Source organism: Schistocerca gregaria, chromosome X (genome assembly GCF_023897955.1).
Source record: "Schistocerca gregaria isolate iqSchGreg1 chromosome X, iqSchGreg1.2, whole genome shotgun sequence".
Lineage (NCBI taxonomy): Eukaryota > Metazoa > Arthropoda > Insecta > Orthoptera > Acrididae > Schistocerca > Schistocerca gregaria.
Window position 1 is genome coordinate 799,212,313 of NC_064931.1, and position 18,255 is coordinate 799,230,567.

Below are 18,255 nucleotides of genomic sequence, written 5' to 3' on the forward strand. Positions count from 1 at the left end.
TAGCCACTGGACCACAGGCTCCTCTGCCTCCTCTCCAATGGCTATACCAATCACACACATCTGAAAGTGGTGTTGTGGAATGTGGTGGGACAGCCACCCGGGCATCATATCCTGGCACTGCCTGTCTATTCCATCTGCTGCCTACATCGCTGTCACATCAGAGTGCTCAGGGCATATTATTGCAACTGCCACATTCCATGTAGAGGTGAGCTGGAAACTGCTATCCCAGCTCCCAACATCATCACAGGTCCATTTCTCCACTGCCTCTGTGATGATAAAGTCCCAGAACTCATCTGCCAGGCACAGAAACTTGGTCTGTTCAAAGTTAAGCATATTACATTTGTTGAGGTTGTGCTTTACAAGTGCAGATTTGTCCATTTGGCTGAGGCAAATTTTTCTCATATGTTCTGAGTGGCATTGCAAAATACAGCACTGTGTCTAGCTGATGTATTGTTTGCCACATTCATAACTGATGCTATAGACTCCAGGTGTCAATACTTCTACTTTATCTTTCATTGAACCAAGCATATTTTTTATTTTAGCAGATGAATAGAAAATTTTTCTGATGTCATTTTCCTCAAAAATCATGGCAGTCTTGGCCATGGCTGGTCAAGCATATGGAAGGAACATCAAATGCTTTGTGTTTTCTTCCTGGTTGACTTCTTTCTCTTGTTGTTTTGCTAGACAGTGAGTCTTATCTGTATCTCTGAGTAGGCATTCCTACAAAAGATTTCCTAAAGATGCTGCACCTTGGTGGGTTAACTCTCCTTGTTGCATATGTCTCTTGCTCTGCACACCAAGCTGGTGAGCACAGTTTTACATTGTGCTGGGTAGTGGCAGCATTTAAGTACAGGTCTGTGAGCATCTTTTTTCTGTAAACAGAGTGTCCTAGCATGCCATCAGTTTTCTTCTTCATCAGGATATCAAGGGGAGGTAGGCATCTTTTTTCTTCTGCCTCCATAGTGAACTTTATATTGTCATGTATGCCATAAAGGTGGTCAAAAAATTCTTGTAGGTTTTCTTTGCCATGCTGCCACACTACAAATGTCTCATCCATATATTGGTAGAATGCATTTGGTTTCAGGCACATGGTTTCAAGGGCCATTTCCTCGAAGTGCACCATATATAGATTTGCAATGCTTTGTGCTAGGAGGAATCTCATGGCAACTCCATCTAATTTCATGATCACCTTAACAGTATACATGACAATATAAAGTTCACCTTTCCTTGAGATCCTGATAAAAAGAAAACTGATGGCATACTGCACTCTCTGTCTATAGAAAAAAGATGCGTAAGTATGTTCCATATTTTACAGACTATAAGACGCTATGGAGTATAAGACACATCTTAATTTTCAAGCACTTTTTAAAAAAAATAACATTTTTAGCATTTTTACTATTAGATTGTAAATCCAGACTAAAAAATTCTTAGTTTATAAAAATGAACTGATCTTTAAAATCCCTGAATATTATCATCATCATCATCATCATCATCTAGTTTTGGCCATTTTTCATACACTCTGCAGTTTGCACATTTAGTCTTTCTCATTTCTTTCAGTTCTTCTGGTTTTTTTCTGTTGGTGGACGGCTGAAATTCAATTCATCTGCTTTGTTCCATGTTCTTCTGCAGATGCTATTACTTTCAATGTATAGCATGCATCATATGAATACCTTTTATTGTTTCTTTTACAAAACTATATAATAACGAAAATAGTGTACTGTTACCGATAACACAAATCACTTTCAATTCAAGTTCACTGGCACCGTAGACTCCAGTGATACATCATAGGCTTCACAGTGTTCTGAGTTTGTGATGGCAGGGCAGGAAGAGATAGTGTTAGCATGCTTGTGAATCCCTCAACTCATGTTCATTACATTAGTGCACTTATGCTACCAGTTGAATCCAATGTTACCAGACAGAGATAGATTTCCTCTGGCATCAAATATATGGCCATTTTTGAGACTGGCAGGAATTTTGTATAAGAATTGGACAGTTTTATATTTTTATATTTACTTTGAGTATAAAGAGCACCTGAATTTTGGAGGCAATTTTTCAAAGAAAACAGTGCATCATATAGTGCATAAAATACATTAAACACCAGTAGCTTCCATCATCCTGCACAATGGAAATCCTTGATAACCACCTTTGTGTGCAGAGCATGAGATGTATATGACAAGAAGAGTTTACTCACCAAGTTGCACCATCTTTGGGAAAACCTCTGCAGGAACAGCTACTCAGAGACACCGATAAGATGTGCTCTCCTACAGGAAGGAGAAAGGATATGACTTGGAAGTAGAAACAAACCATCTGGCATTCCTTCCATATGCAGGAGCACCCATGGCCAAGACTGCCAGGATTTTGGAGAAAAATAACACCAGAACCATTTTCGGTTCATCAGTTAAAATCAGAAATGTGCTTGCCTCAATGAAAGCCAAATTAGGGTTATGGACACCTTGAGTCTATAACATCAGTTTCAAATGTGGAAAACAATACATCAGCCAGACACAGCATTGTATTTTGCAATGCCTTTGGAACATGTGAGAAGTGTTGGCCTCAGCCAAACAGACAAATCTGCAGTTACAAACCACAGCCTCAATGAAGATCATGTGTTTAACTTAGAACAGATCAAGGTGCTGTGCTGGGTGAAAGGGTTCTGGGATTCAATCATCAAAGAAGCAGTGGGGATAAGGGACCATGATGATCTTGTCATCCCAGAATGCAGTTTCCAGCTGAGCTCCACATGTGGTGTTGCAGTTGCAAAAATGCGCAGAAAGCACTCTGATGTGAAGATGTGAAGGCAGCAAATGTAACAGACAGGCAGCACCAGTACATCACACCCAGGTCCTCCAGCACAGTGCAACTTCTCTCTACCATAATCAGCACATACTTGGCACAGCCATTGTAGATGACGCAGAGGAGCCAATGGTCCAGAGGCTTGAAAGACACCAAATGCGCATGAATCCAACACTTTCCCTGATGATGACAAGTAGGAAACTTGTCAAAACGTTGCCATAGAATGACAACTTGACTCAGCTGATATCCCAAGAAAACTTTATCATCAAGTTCTGCTGAGAAAGCCTGCAGTCCCATATACAAGGAACTGTCCATAAGTCAAGGTCTTTCAATAAAAGTTTTCATGACTGCCTATTGTTTGTTCCCATTATAGCTCTGGAGATTTATCTCTATAGCTTGAACACTCTGAGGAGGTTTGCTTTTTCAACACCCAACAAATTAATCTGTATCTTATGACTGATATAAAATATGAATGATAAAACAATTTTCTTAACAGCTAACTCATTTCCTTTATTTAGAACTCTCACTGCATGAACAAAAGTGTTTAATGACTTCACTAAGCAATCCACATGATTAGTCCACGGCAAGTTTTTGTTTATAGTAACTACAAGAAATTTAGCAGAGTCTGCAGTGACCAGTTGCTACAGTGACCAGTTGTTTGCCATCATAATTTGACTGTGATATGTACTCAGCAGTTTCTTTGGTCCTGAAATGTACAATTAGTGTTTGTGTAAGGTTCAGCTTATAGCATTATTGTTTATCCAAGATTCAAGTCCTTCAAGAGTTTGTTTTGTGTTTGGTTCTAATTTTTTGTTGTTTTTACTGAAAATTACTGCATACGGAATTGTTTCTGAACTTATCCTACGTGACATATTTATGTAACACACAAACAGTAACATGGAACCATGGTGTATGCCCTCTTATGTTTCTTAGAACTGGCTCTTTCACCCTACTGTTGTATATCTATCCTCTGTTTTCTATTTCTGAGGTAGGATGAGAACCAACTTAAAGATTTTCCATGGAAACCATAAGCAGTCTTTTGTGATGTGACAGCAAATGTTTTTCTATATGAAATGCTTTTGTGAAGTCACAAAAGATACCAGATACACACAACTTGTTACTAAGGTGTTTCCTTACTTTGCTGAGTAGGCCTTTAATAGCATGCACAATACTTTGCCCCTTCTTAAATCTGTATTGAACAGTAAAGTTATATTTTAATATACTCTTCTAATTGATTTCACACTGTTCACCCAGGTGTTGTAGAGAAATATTAATAATATTGATACTAGGTAGAAATTTCCCATTTCATCTTGTCTGCCCTTTTTGTGGATGGCTTTAACTTCTGCATATTTCAGCTTGTCAGTAAAGTAGCCCTCATCAAATGATTACTGTATTGTGTGACAGAGTTGGAGTGCAATATTATGAAACTCTACTTTTATTATTTTTTGTTGGAATTTCATCCAGTGGACAAATTTAAGACTTTTAAGGATTTTACAATGCTAGTCACTTCATAACAAGGTAAATACTAAATTTAAATTGTCGAGATCCATATTGTGTTATATTGGGTTTATCTGATGAGTAAAGAAATCATCAATTGTGTTTGTTGCTATAAAGTACTTGTTGAATTACTCACAGAGAAATCTCGGGTAAGTTAGTTAGTTAGTTATGTGTTCCATTATGATGATGTGGAATGAGTCAAGTGCATAAGAAATGCATACATGAATCAAGGTCTCTTTTTTTTTTAAGCTTAAAATTTTTATTACGTACCCCATTCCCAAAGGGGTGCAAAATGCATATATTATACCTACCAATTTATTTATTCCTATTCAAGAATCCATTTATGGTATAGGTAGAGTTGTCAAGGACAACAGTTTCTGCACCAGTTTCTAATTTAGGGTTAAAATGATTAGTTTTATTAGCACCTACTTCAGTCTCAACAATCTGCCATACATCTTTTGATTTATTTTCTGGCATTTGAGATGAATTTTCTGTTTTCCAGTTGTTTTGCTTGCTTAACTGCCAGTACTCTTTCAAATATTCTTTTGTATTTTTTTATGTATATAATAAACTCTGCATCATGGCTGTTCTTTGCTTCCAGGTGCAGTTTACTCTGTCTAATACAATAGATGCTGATGCCTTCAGTTGTCCATAAGCTTGTTTTAATGTACACTATGTGATCAAAAGTATCCAGACATCTGGCTGAAAATGAGTCACAAGTTCATGGTGGCCTCCATCGGTAATGCTGGAATTCAATAAGGTGTTGGCCCACCCTTAGCCTTGGTGACAACTTCCACTCTCAGAGGCATACATTCAATCAGGTGCTGGAAGGTTACTTGGCGAATGGCAGCCCATTCCTCATGGAGTGCTGCACTGAGGAGAGGTATCAATGTCGGTCAGTGAGGCCTGGCACAAAGTCGGCATTCCAAAACATCCCAAAGGTGTTCTATTGGATTCAGATCAGGACTCTGTGTAGGCAAGCCCATTACAGGGATGTTATTGCCATGTAACAATTCTGCCACAGGCCATGTGTTATGAACAGGTGCTTGATTGTGTTGAAAGATGCAATCGCCATCCCTGAATTACTCTTCAACAGTGGGAAGCAAGAAGGTGCTTAAAACATCAGTATAGGCCTGTGCTGTGATAGTGACATGCAAAACAACAAGGGGTGCAAGCCCCCTCCATGAAAAACACAACCAAATACCCATGCCCCACCATCAGATTGCCACATTGTGTACCATGATTCGTCACTCAACAAAATATTTTTCTACTGTTCGGTCATCCAATGTTTACACTCCTTACACCAAGCAAGGCATTGTTTGGTATTTACCGGCGTGATTTGTGGCTTACGAGCAGCCGCTCAACCATGAAATCCAAGTTTCCTCATCTCCCACCTAACTGTCATAGTACTTGCAGCGGATCCTGATGCAGTTTGGAATTCCTATGTGATGGTCTGGATAGATGTCTGCCTATTACACATTACAACCCTCTTCAACTGTCGCCAGTCTCTGTCAGTCAACAGATGAGGCTGGCCTGTATGCTTTTGTGCTGTACATGCCCCTTCACATTTCCACTTCACTATCACATTGGACCCAGGGATGTTTAGGAATGTGGAGATTTCGTGTACAGATGTATGACACAAGTGACACTCAATCACCTGACCATATTCAAAGTCTGTGAGTTCTGCAGTGCACCCCATTCAACTCTCTCATAATGTCTAATGACTACTGAGGCCACTGATATGGAGTACCTGGCAGTAGATGGCAGCACAATGCACTTAATATGATAAATGTATGTTTTTTGGGGGCGTCTGGATACTTCCAATCACATAGTGTATCTGTCACATGCTCTTGTGAAGGGGAAATGTTCACTGAAAATAAATTCTGATGCAAAAGTGTTGTAGTTAGGGTTCACTGCACACTGGTTGCTAAATAACCAAGAAGTGCCATTCAGTTTTGAGATATAGCTTTTTACATTTTTATTGTTTTTTGCCTTGTTTCAAAAATTTTGCTATGGTTACTGCACAACCTAGGTTTGGGTTGTATGCTCATTTTGAAGTACATTACTGATTCCAAAGATGATAACTGAGAGATAAACATGATGATGAGGCAAACATAGTTATCTCAACTTCTTACTGTATCGATCCTTGGCTTAATGTAAAATTACTTCAATGACAAATTTGTGACAAATTATGTATGGAATTACACAATTCAGTAATTACTGTAACATGACTAAACATACCTAGGAATAGAGTAATGCATCAGCCAAGACCTTGGGCCTCAGTCCATCAATACATAAAAAGTTCATGGCTGATGCATAACTTTATTCCTAGGTATGCTTAGTTATGTTAGTGTGATTGCTGAATTGCATAATCCCACACATAATTTGTCAAAAATGGTTTTTGAAGAAATTTTACATTAAGCATTTAGAAGTTGAGGTGACTATCTTTGCCGTATCATCATCTTTGTGTTTGAATTATTATCTTTGGAATCAGTAATGCACTCAAAATCAAAAATAGGCTCATAATCCAAAACCTAGAAGGTGCAGTATCCACAATAAAATTTGTGAAACAAAGTGGAAAACAGTGTTTGTTTGGTTAATTTTCACATTTCATTGGCTAAAGTTATATTCACATTTTGTTGGCTTAAGTTCCTGACTCTTTTCAGTGTGTATGTTATATCTAAATTTGGCAATGAAATACAAAGAGCTGAATATTCAGATACCCCCAACTATAAAATGAAATTTTTTGTAGCAGCATAATTGATGCAGCACACAGAATTATCTATAACGTTAAAGTAAATTTTGTTACACTAGTGTACTCACCAAAATTTAGTTTAGCCAGGTATATGATATTTGCTAATAAGTAATATTCCATATCCCAAAAGATCAATGCAGCAGCTGTCAGATAATAGTTCCTTATTCAAGTAAGTAAACATTTATCTGACTTCGAAGTGTAGTGACAGCTCTTCTAGAATGTGTGATGCTTCAAACCCATGTTTTCTACAAAAACTCACAGCTAAACTGTTACCTGAAAGTGAATTTATCAAGCTGACGCCATCACTTGTAAGCCAGTGTTCATATAAGCATATAACTTTTACAGAATTAATGTTCTCCAGAAATACTTCACTTCATATTCCTTCCAGTTCATCATTCCTACTGATAGGCCTCCTGTGTTAAGGTGCATTAAGAAGTTATTATTTTGAGTTAAATCAAGCACTGAGTCATTAAACTAGTCAGCATATCTGATACCTGTGAGGGTCTGTATTTCTACAGTGAATCCCCTAATTATTTTGTTACTTTGTTACTTTTGGTCCATATTCCATGGGAATTGCTGCACTCCATTAGTTTTCCTGTGGAGGAGCCCAGCAGCATAGTAAAAGGACAAATACTACACTTTGAAGGGCACAGGAATTGCAAACAACGTAATATGATTAAATCAACAGTGATGAACTGCTAACAAGGATTACTCTACAGTGAAATACATTTAAATGTTTCATGCCTATACCAAAATGTGGGTCTGATAGCTTAATTTTGGCTTTCAGTTTAACATAACCATCAACATGAACACTGTGCTATTTAGATATTGAAATGTTCTTGTTTGTCTGATTACTCAGTTTACCACTGGGTTGGTGTTCAAATGATACACTTTTTATTGTTGCAAACAAAAGTGGCTGCTGAGGGGAGCAGTGCTTGGCAATGGATGGGGTGTGCACAATATAATAAAAAAATCACACAAAATTAGGCATTTTTAAAGGTGTGAGATAAGCTTGTATCATGAAAATACCAATAAGATTGTTTAAAATTAGGCACAAAGTTCAACTGTGATAGGCCATGTCCAAATCAAATATGGAAAGAAATTTTGATACTTTTACTATGAAAGCAATTTATATAAAAAAACTAAGGAAGGAAATCAAAAAAGGCCTGACACTTTTCTTCATCTGCGTAGAGCTCAATTAAATCTGCATCTTCTTTTTGTCCTTATCCTGTGTCTTCACAGGGTCAGAATTTGGATTTGACAATGTTAGTGGTAGACTGGTAGAGGGTGGTGGGATGACCTTCCTGTCATCACCCTCCACCATGGGAAACTAGCTACCCCATCTGGTTGTGCCTTGTGTTATCCATGTGAAAATGTGAGAACATTTTTGAAATGTTGGCGAATCATGTAATTGAGGGTACCCCACTATTCACTTGGTCAGATGTAGGAAACTGTCTAAAAATGACCTCCAAGTTGGCTGGCACACTGGCTGTCATCATTAACCCACCAGGGAGGGTCAATTCAAGACTGGTGTGCTTCTTCAAATTACAGAAATGGTGGGCTACTGCTTACAGTTTCCTGGTGGATCCAATTAAATCTGCATATTGTATCAAACATTATATTGCAGTAACTTAAGATATTTTGGTGCTGTCAGATAGTCAGTACACCAGAAGAGACTTGTACAAATACATTTCTGTTGCTAAAATTAAGAACCATTACGATCATTAATTATTTTGAAACTTCCTGGCAGATTAAAACTGTGTGCCCGACCGAGACTCGAACTTGGGACCTTTGCCTTTCGCGGGCAAGTGCTCTACCAGTAGCTCAGTTGGTAGAGCACTTGCCCGCGAAAGGCAAAGGTCCCAAGTTCGAGTCTCGGTCGGGCACACAGTTTTAATCTGCCAGGAAGTTTCATATCAGCGCACACTCTGCTGCAGAGTGAAAATCTCATTCTGGAAACATCCCCCAGGCTGTGGCTAAGCCATGTCTCCTCAGTATCCTTTCTTTCAGGAGTGCTAGTTCTGCATGTTTCGCAGAAGAGCTTCTGTAAAGTTTGGAAGGTAGGAGACGGATACTGGCAGAAGTAAAGCTGTGAGTACCGGGCGTGAGTCGTGCTTCGATAGCTCAGTTGGTAGAGCACTTGCCCGTGAAAGGCAAAGGTCCCAAGTTCGAGTCTCGGTCGGGCACACAGTTTTAATCTGCCAGGAAGTTTCATATCAGCGCACACTCTGCTGCAGAGTGAAAATCTCATTCTGGATTAATTATTTTCATTATCTGTATTGACTTTTTTGATTCTCAGTTTAAGATAATGACATAGAAAATTTCACAAATTTAAAACATCATGTTTTAAATAATGTTTTCATATACAGGGTGATTCCTGTCATTTTTGCAGCTTGAAATATTGTAGCTGGCATTCATAAACCATGCATGAGGTTTTCATATTCTCGTGCTCGCTATGCATAAACTATTAGTCCTACAGAAAAAATTAACAGGACTACTTTGTAGGAAATTTAACGTAGTTAAATTTTGTACTGGAATTCATTTTTGCTAGAGGCTGCAGTTCTTGAGATATTAAATAAATAAATAAATAAATAAAAATACACCCCTACTCTCACAGGATTTCTTGTATGTTGTTCATGGGACTCCCTCCAACCACTGTAATAAATATTTGCAAAAGCATGAATTATTTCCCTCATTTGACCATTTTGGTCTTCATTGAGTAGTCTTATTATGCCACCAACTTAATCAAACACTCAAAAATTGTGTAATTGATGTTTGTGTAACATTTACCTACCAATTTTGTTAATTTTAACAGCATAAAATAAACAATTACATCATTGCATTTGTCTGCCTTCTGACTACAAAACTACTGTGGTTGTAAGGGTATAAGTTTGGCTCAAATTTTCAACATAATTAGTTTTAGTGTAAAATTTACAAAAGGCATTTTTCATTCATTACCCTCATGGGCATGTTTAAATTAATAATGTTAATGAGGAAGTTGACTCTGCTGGTAATGTAATAGCCCAATCAATAGAGACCAAAAAATGTTGAATATCAGGAACAGTTCATGCTGTCAGAAATTTTTGTATAGTAATAGGAGGGAGTGCCACAAACAACATACTATCTCGTCAGGGATGAGTGTGGGATGGAGATGCATTCCAAGTCATTTTTGTGTGTTTTTCTTGAACAACTTGTAAACTGTGGCCTTCAGTGAAAACACGTCCCACTACAAATTTTTTTCTCTAGTACTAATAATTTGCACACAGTGAGTAAGAGAATATGAAAATCTCATGCATAGTTTATAAATGGCAGCTGTAACATTGTGTGTTGCATAAAATGACAGTGGTAGGGGCAGTGTATTCACTCTGTATGTCTGAACATGAAGTTATTATATGCTACACTCCTGGAAATGGAAAAAAGAACACATTGACACCGGTGTGTCAGACCCACCACACTTGCTCCGGACACTGCGAAAGGGCTGTACAAGCAATGATCATGGCACAGCAGACACACCAGGAACCGCGGTGTTGGCCATCGAATGGCGCTAGCTGCATAGCATTTGTGCACCGCCGCCGTCAGTGTCAGCCAGTTTGCCGTGGCATACGGAGTTCCATCGCAGTCTTTAACACTGGTAGCATGCCGCGACAGCATGGACATGAACCGTATGTGCAGTTGACGGACTTTGAGCGACGGCGTATAGTGGGCATGCGGGAGGCCGGGTGGACGTACCGCCCAATTGCTTAACACGTGGGGCGTGAGGTGTCCACAGTACATCGATGTTGTCGCGAGTGGTCGGCGGAAGGTGCACGTGCCCGTCGACCTGGGACCGGACCGCAGCGATGCACGGATGCACGCCAAGACCGTAGGATCCTATGCAGTGCCGTAGGGCACCGCACCGCCACTTCCCAGAAAATTAGGGACACTGTTGTTCCTGGAGTATCGGCGAGGACCATTCGCAACCGTCTCCATGAAGCTGGGCTATGGTCCCGCACACCGTTAGGCCGTCTTCCGCTCACGCCCCAACATCGTGGAGCCCACCTCCAGTGGTGTCGCGGCAGGCGTGAATGGAGGGACGAATGGAGACGTGTCGTCTTCAGCAATGAGAGTCGCTTCTGCCTTGGTGCCAATGATGGTCGTATGCGTGTTTGGCGTCGTGCAGGTGAGCGCCACAATCAGGACTGCATACGACCGAGGCACACAGGGCCAACACCCGGCATCATGGTGTGGGGAGCGATCTCCTACACTGGCCGTACACCTCTGGTGATCGTTGAGGGGACTCTGAATAGTGCACGGTACATCCAAACCGTCATCGAACCCATTGTTCTACCATTCCTAGACCGGCAAGGGAACTTGCTGTCCAACAGGACAATGCACGTCCGCATGTATCCCGTGCCACCCAACGTGCTCTAGAAGGTGTAAGTCAACTACCCTGGCCAGCAAGATCTCCGGATCTGTCCCCCATTGAGCATGTTTGGGACTGGATGAAGCGTCGTCTCACGCGGTCTGCACGTCCAGCACAAACGCTGGTCCAACTGAGGCGCCAGGTGGAAATGGCATGGCAAGCCGTTCCACAGGACTACATCCAGCATCTCTACGATCGTCTCCATGGGAGAATAGCAGCCTGCATTGCTGCGAAAGGTGGATATACACTGTACTAGTGCTGACATTGTGCATGCTCTGTTGCCTGTGTCTATGTGCCTGTGGTTCTGTCAGTGTGATCATGTGATGTATCTGACCCCAGGAATGTGTCAATAAAGTTTCCCCTTCCTGGGACAATGAATTCACGGTGTTCTTATTTCAATTTCCAGGAGTGTATATTTGAAAATGGTTACATCATTTGTTATTATCTGATCTCGAACATTTATTTTTCTTGGTTCCCTATAGAATTTTAAAGGCTATAGAGTTAATAGAAATTATACAATCTTCTCTATGTTTCAGCCAGAGCATAACTGAGACTGATCAACAACCATGTAAATCGTCAGTGGCAACTGGTCATTCTGAAGGTTTGTATGACAGTTTAAAACATTAAAAAAGAACATGAAATGTATGTGTAAAACAAAAGAAGAATAATGATGTGAAGTCAGGAAATGATAATGCATTTGTGATTTTCAGTACACTAATGTACATGATAGAACACATAATATTTAACTATAAAAAACAGTAAGTCATAAACAAATATTTTACCGGTTACCAGATTGAGGAATACTACTCTAAGTAAAGGCATGTGCATTTTGTAACAGACTTAAATATTTTTGAACTATAATGAGATTTAACTACTGTATTACAGCATAATTGCTTATTTTGTACTTTTGCTTACAAACTAATGTTCCCATTTATAACTGTAATTTTTTATTCATTTCTGTTACATTTTGTACAACTATGTACTTGTAACATAGGACAAGGCATTATGATTAAAATCTAGAGAATATGCATAGGTATAGATGTAGATATATGCACATAATAGCCTTCACAATGTACACATAATTATTTATAACAATAAAGGATCAACACACATAACAATGTATAGTGCAATGATTTACAACATATTTGCTGAGTCAAAACATTACAACCACTGCCCACCATGAGATCTGTGGGCACACAGTGTGGTAAAGAAAATATATAAGTGAAGCGGAAGTGACTGGAGAATCATTCTAGTGATGGTAGGGACCACAAATGGAGAAATCTACTGACATAACAACTTTGACAAAAGGCAAATTGAATGAGCGAAGCTGCTCGGGTCTTCACAACTGGTGAATTGAGTACTCATGGATAGTGGCTGAAATACAGTAAAACCAAGAGTAGGTGTCAAGGTGTTCAACGCTCATGCCTCTTCACTGAACATGGAGGTCAGAGGATTGCCCACTCTGTGAGGAGAGATAGGCAGCAATCTGTATCACATCTAACAACAGATTATAGTGCTGATGCAGGCTCAAGTATTTTGGAGACAATTGTCAGCACAAATATTTTAACATATGGCTCCATGGCAGACATATCTTTATGTTCCCTACATGTATGACATCTTCTCCATTGGCAATGATCTCTTCCAGCTGCATAACTCTCCATGTCACAAGCACAGAATGGTGCTGCAATAGTTTGAAGAGTATGATAGTAAACTCACATTATTGCATCCCGAGCATGGGTTTTCCAGTGATTGAGTGAAGGGAGTTCATGTTCGATGGAATTCAGTTGGTTGAATGAAACTTAACTTTCTGGAATAAATTGCTTCCCAGCAACTTCATCCTGACTGCCTCTGTCCAAGGCTACATCTTGTGCCCAACTCGAACTGTCCTCTTGACCACAACCCTGACTACATTTTTGTAGCAATCTCTCCCAGGCCCTGGTCCTCTCATTTTGTTCGCCTTCTCCTCTGTCCCTTTAAGCACCTGGCATGATGTAGCATCAAAGGCACCACGTCGCCTTATGGCTAACATTGTTCATTAATCTTCAGAAATCTCTCAGAGGCTGTGTGGAAGAGATAGACAGTATTTCTCCAAATCACTACCAAATACATCCTAAGCCATTCATTGATTTCTCTTGATGTTGTGTAGTCCCCTATCACAAACCCGTCTTTTTCTCTGTCGCCCTTCATTACTTCTGTTATCTTGTTCATTCCTTTACTGTCTGAGAACTCATCCACCCAGGGCTCCCTCACTGTCCTCTGACATTGCATATGGTCTCTGTGGCTAACTTTGCTGCACCCCACCTCTAAACAATTTGCTCCTGTGCCTTCTGCCACACCAAAGTTCCATCGTTAATCTAATTAACTTTCAATATTGTTTACAGGACTTGCCTTTTGCTTAAGGATATGACACCTACCCCTTGTGAAAACTGGAATTACTCTTCAGAGTAGCATCATTTTCTTGGGTTCTTGTTTTGGATTTTTGTTTTCCTTTTCTTGTGTTTTAGATTTTTAATGTGGTACAGTACCACAACAGTTACATTCAGATATTTTCTTGTCTTGTACACAGGTACAACAGATCAACAGTTTCATTCAAATTTACTGTTCTGAAAAGGATACATGATTTCATCTTATCCTAATGCGATTATAATATTTTTTTTCCAAAAGGCAATACATTTGCATTATAATATTCAAAGAATATATAACATTTTTGAAACATAATACATTACCTCACAGTTTTCACACATTACTTTATTTTTCTGAAAGAGGGTGCATTGGCTTTACAGTATTCATAAATTGCAATATTCTTCTAAAAGAGAGTACCCTGGCTTTATAGTATTCACACATCAGAATATTTTATTTTCAACTTAACTTCTGTTTCTCAGAGCTACTGCCTCATCATGTTCTGTAGGACTAATTTCAAACATTACTACCTCCTCTGGTATTAAGATATTGTTGAAATGGTGTATCCTCTGGCCACTGGTTTGCTTTGGTAGTTCTAACATAAATTTCCCCACAACAATCATTACTATAAAAATACATCCACATAACTCTAAAGCAGTCCTTCAACATTTACATTGTCTGCAACAGCATGTTAATATAACCAATATAAGTATAATGCTTACATATACCACAACAGAAAATTGTGTTAGATGTTCGGAGTATCTCATCTCCTCCTGCCTTTTTCCCACAATTTTCAAGTCTTCTAATTGTGTAACCACATGACCTAAACATAATTCTGAATGTAACAATGAAGGTTTGTTTTCTCATTATTTACTGTAGGAATGTTCTGGCAGAATGTAAACACTTTTGGATTAACAGAGACTATGCACTGAAAACAGAAGCATTCAGTCAATAGCCACACTCAAAAAGAAAGAAAATTTCATAGCTTTTGTAGTGATTCTTTTTCAAGCTAAAGTAAAATACCCCTCCCCCCCCCCCCCCCCCCCTACACACATGTAATGTCATTTGGTGTGCGTAGAGGGAGACAAGGGAGAGCTTGGTAAAGACTACTCTGAATGCTAGCAAGTGTTCTTTCTGTTTTTGTGTGCCTATTGATGACTCAGTGCTTCTGCTTTTTGGTGAGTGCTATTCTCATTATTTATTATACAACATTTAAATTCTAAAATGACTTGTGATATTATATTCTTTTTAGTCATATATGTGTGTCTAAATTAGTCTGTCTGTATGGACACTCTTGTTTTATACTGTTTACACTTACTATAGAAACTTATCTTTCCAACTCCTTTCAGCAATACATCCTTTGGAGCGTGCTTTCCACATAGTCCTGTCAGACATTCCTATTTAAGAACTGCATATAACCACTCATTATTATTTATGTGTATCCAAATACTTTGATTTAAGGACACTATTATTTTTACAGAACCATGTGGAATTTTGCATACTGGCTGAACCAATTTTGTCTCACACTCTTCCTGATCAAAAGTTGAGGAGTTGAGGCTAGTGCAAACATTTGCCTGCACAGTCATCTAGTATTATTTCATTCTTTAGAGTTGTATTGTTCAGCTGACAGTTTTGCATACTGTCTCTTACACAAAATTCACCCAGAACCCCAGGTCATCAGAGACTTACGGGAGGGTATGAGAAGCAATATCTGATGTTTTACCAAGGAATTCTATGGGCCTTGCCTCTTTGCCTATTTGATCCTTTGTCAACTTTGCTATTTTATCTCTCAAAGCCACCCATTCATCTTTTGTTGTATTCCTTTCCCCTGTTTCAGTCAATAGATGTTTAATGCTTTGTTTGAAATGCTCAACAATGTCTGGTCCTTACAATTTATCCAGGTCCCATCTTCCATAACTTTGTAGCTTTATTCTGCAGTCCATAACAGATAAAGCTGTTATAAGCCAGACACAGAGTTCCAATAGTACACAAGAAGAAAAACCAAGAGAATACTTGAGTCAATGTAACTAATCTGATATGGTGCATGACAGTTATCTTTGTACAGAGTGTACTGATTGTTAGTACACCAGCTTTATATGCTGACAGACAGGTCATAAATGCAGCTGCTTTCTGTGACTCTGTGTAGTATGGACACCAATCCTAGATTGCTGTAGCTCACATACATTATCAGTATTACACTTCCTGGGAAATTAAAACTGTATGCTGGACCAAGACTCAAACTTGTATCCTTTTCCTTCCACAGGCAAGTACTCTACCAACTGAGCTACCCATGCATGACTTACAACATGTCCTCACAGCTTTTCTTTCACCATTATCTCATTTTGTACCTTCCAAACTTCACAGAATCTGTCCTATGGAGCTTTTAAGACTAGCACTCCTGGATGAAAGGAGTGGCTAAGCTATGTCTGTGCAATGGCATTTCTCCCAGGAGAGGTAGTCTTACAATCTTTTTAGGAGAGTCTCTGTGAAGTTTGGGAGGTAGGAGATAATATACTGCTGTGAGGACAGGTTGTGAGTCATATTTGGTTAGCTCAGTTGGTAGAGCACTTGCCCGCAAAAGGCAAATGTCCTGAAATTGAGTCTCATTCAGGCAAAGAGTTTTAATCTGCCACGAAGTTTCATATCAGTGCACATGCCACTGCAGAGTGAAAATTTCTTTCTGGATTATAGATATCAATTGTATCATGTGGTGGTGATGGAAGATCCTTCCCCTTTTAATTGTTCAAATGAGCCAATAGTTGGCAGGCCCATGCATTGGAATTCTTGGGGTGAGGAGAATTGCTTGGTGATCCCACAAATGGCCTGAGAAGCATATCAACTTATGGAGGCCCAAGGTGCTGTGATGGCCTCAGCACTGGATCCAGAGCCATATTGACATAAGGAAAGGTGGAGTGCTTGGTCTGCTCTGCTGTGAGTAGGAATGAGACTGGTACTGTCTCAGGAGAGGCTGGGAATGGACCAGAGGGTGGCAGTAGTTTCATCTGCTCCTTACTGGTTACAGCATCAAACAGTTCCTGACAAAAGTACCTTGGGTCCACTCTGGGGTTCTACCAAAGGTGTGCAACAGACTGAAGTGTGTCCTTGGTCTGCATCCATGCAAGATTTGTGCCAGGTTACTACTACTGACCAGTGTGCTCTGATATATACATCAGACCATTGTCTCCATTTGACATATCTCCCAGCGTGCCTGATATGGCATCTGGAGGATCCAATGCTGGAATGAAGGGGTGATGATGATCCATCAGTCAGTATCATCGATGAATGGCAAACAAACACTGCCTGAAGCATTGAAGTGATCCTTGGGTAAGTGTTCTGGTCACACACAGTGAACCATTGACAAAACCTTGTAAGGTATCAGATACTGAGATATGGCTCGAGCTATGTTGTGGCTGGTAGGAAGTAATCAGTACAGTGCCTGGGGCATGTTGTCATTGACTGTGAAGCATATGGCTTCATGTCTATCAAAGTCCTAATCAGTGCCCATAGGCAGTTGAGACAGAGCATTGGCATTTGTGTGCTGTACAGTGGTTCAATAACGAATGTCACAGTTTTAATTGCTCAAAAATGATGCCCACTACTGCAGCTGCTGTGCCATTTTCTCTAGCAGCCTCAGTTAGATGCAGAAGAATAATATCTGTGGTTTATGGTCAGTTTCTGGTGGAACTTCACTCTGTACAGGAAAACATGAAATTTTTTGACTCAATAGATTATTTCCAGGGCTTTTTTCTCACCTGTGGATATTTTATTAGAAGTTATCTTTGCATATTATATAAAAGTAAAATAATAGTATAAAAATATGAGTACATATTGCTGAACTGGGACTCTCCAGTTCACCAGCACCATGTGCCCCATGTGACTTAGGCCGTAACTTTATCCACTCTCCTGCTTGCTCACAAATGCCATAATTTTCGATTTTGTATAAGTATTTTTGTACAACAGTGCCTTGGAAAGATCCAAAACCATAATTTTATATCATTTAATGTCAGAACAGTAACTGCTGATACTGTACCTAAGCTGTCATATAAATTTCATTTCAGTTACATCTATACCTCTTAGTATTATAATTTTCATGTAGACCTCCTAGTATTATAATTTTTGCGTATGTTAGTCTGTTTATTGTAAGTTCTACCTTTGCAGATGCATTATTTTCTGTGTTCTACATTACTAAATTCTTTATTAGTAGTATTTACTCTTAAATTATGAATCAGTAAACATTGATTTGTAGAACAGAACTTAAGTTGATTGTTTTATTACTAGTATGCCTTATTATGTTTTTAGCACAAATAATATGTGAGAGCCGTAAAGATGTCCCAAGTGATGTGGACAGTGAACACTCTCAGCTTGATACCACACCGCAACACCTGTGTGTGATTGATATACCAACTGT

General features: G+C 39.3%; 1 protein-coding gene across 2 annotated transcripts in view; it reads left to right on the top strand.

Annotated features, from left to right (window-relative positions):
* Positions 1-18,255, top strand: part of LOC126299386 (uncharacterized) — a 478,915-nt gene that overhangs the window by 255,068 nt on the left and 205,592 nt on the right. For both annotated transcript variants that reach the window (XM_049991253.1, XM_049991254.1), the window contains exons 9-10: positions 11,984-12,048; positions 18,147-18,253. In XM_049991253.1, coding sequence (XP_049847210.1) covers positions 11,984-12,048; positions 18,147-18,253 — 172 coding nt within the window. The remainder of the gene's footprint in view (positions 1-11,983; positions 12,049-18,146; positions 18,254-18,255) is intronic.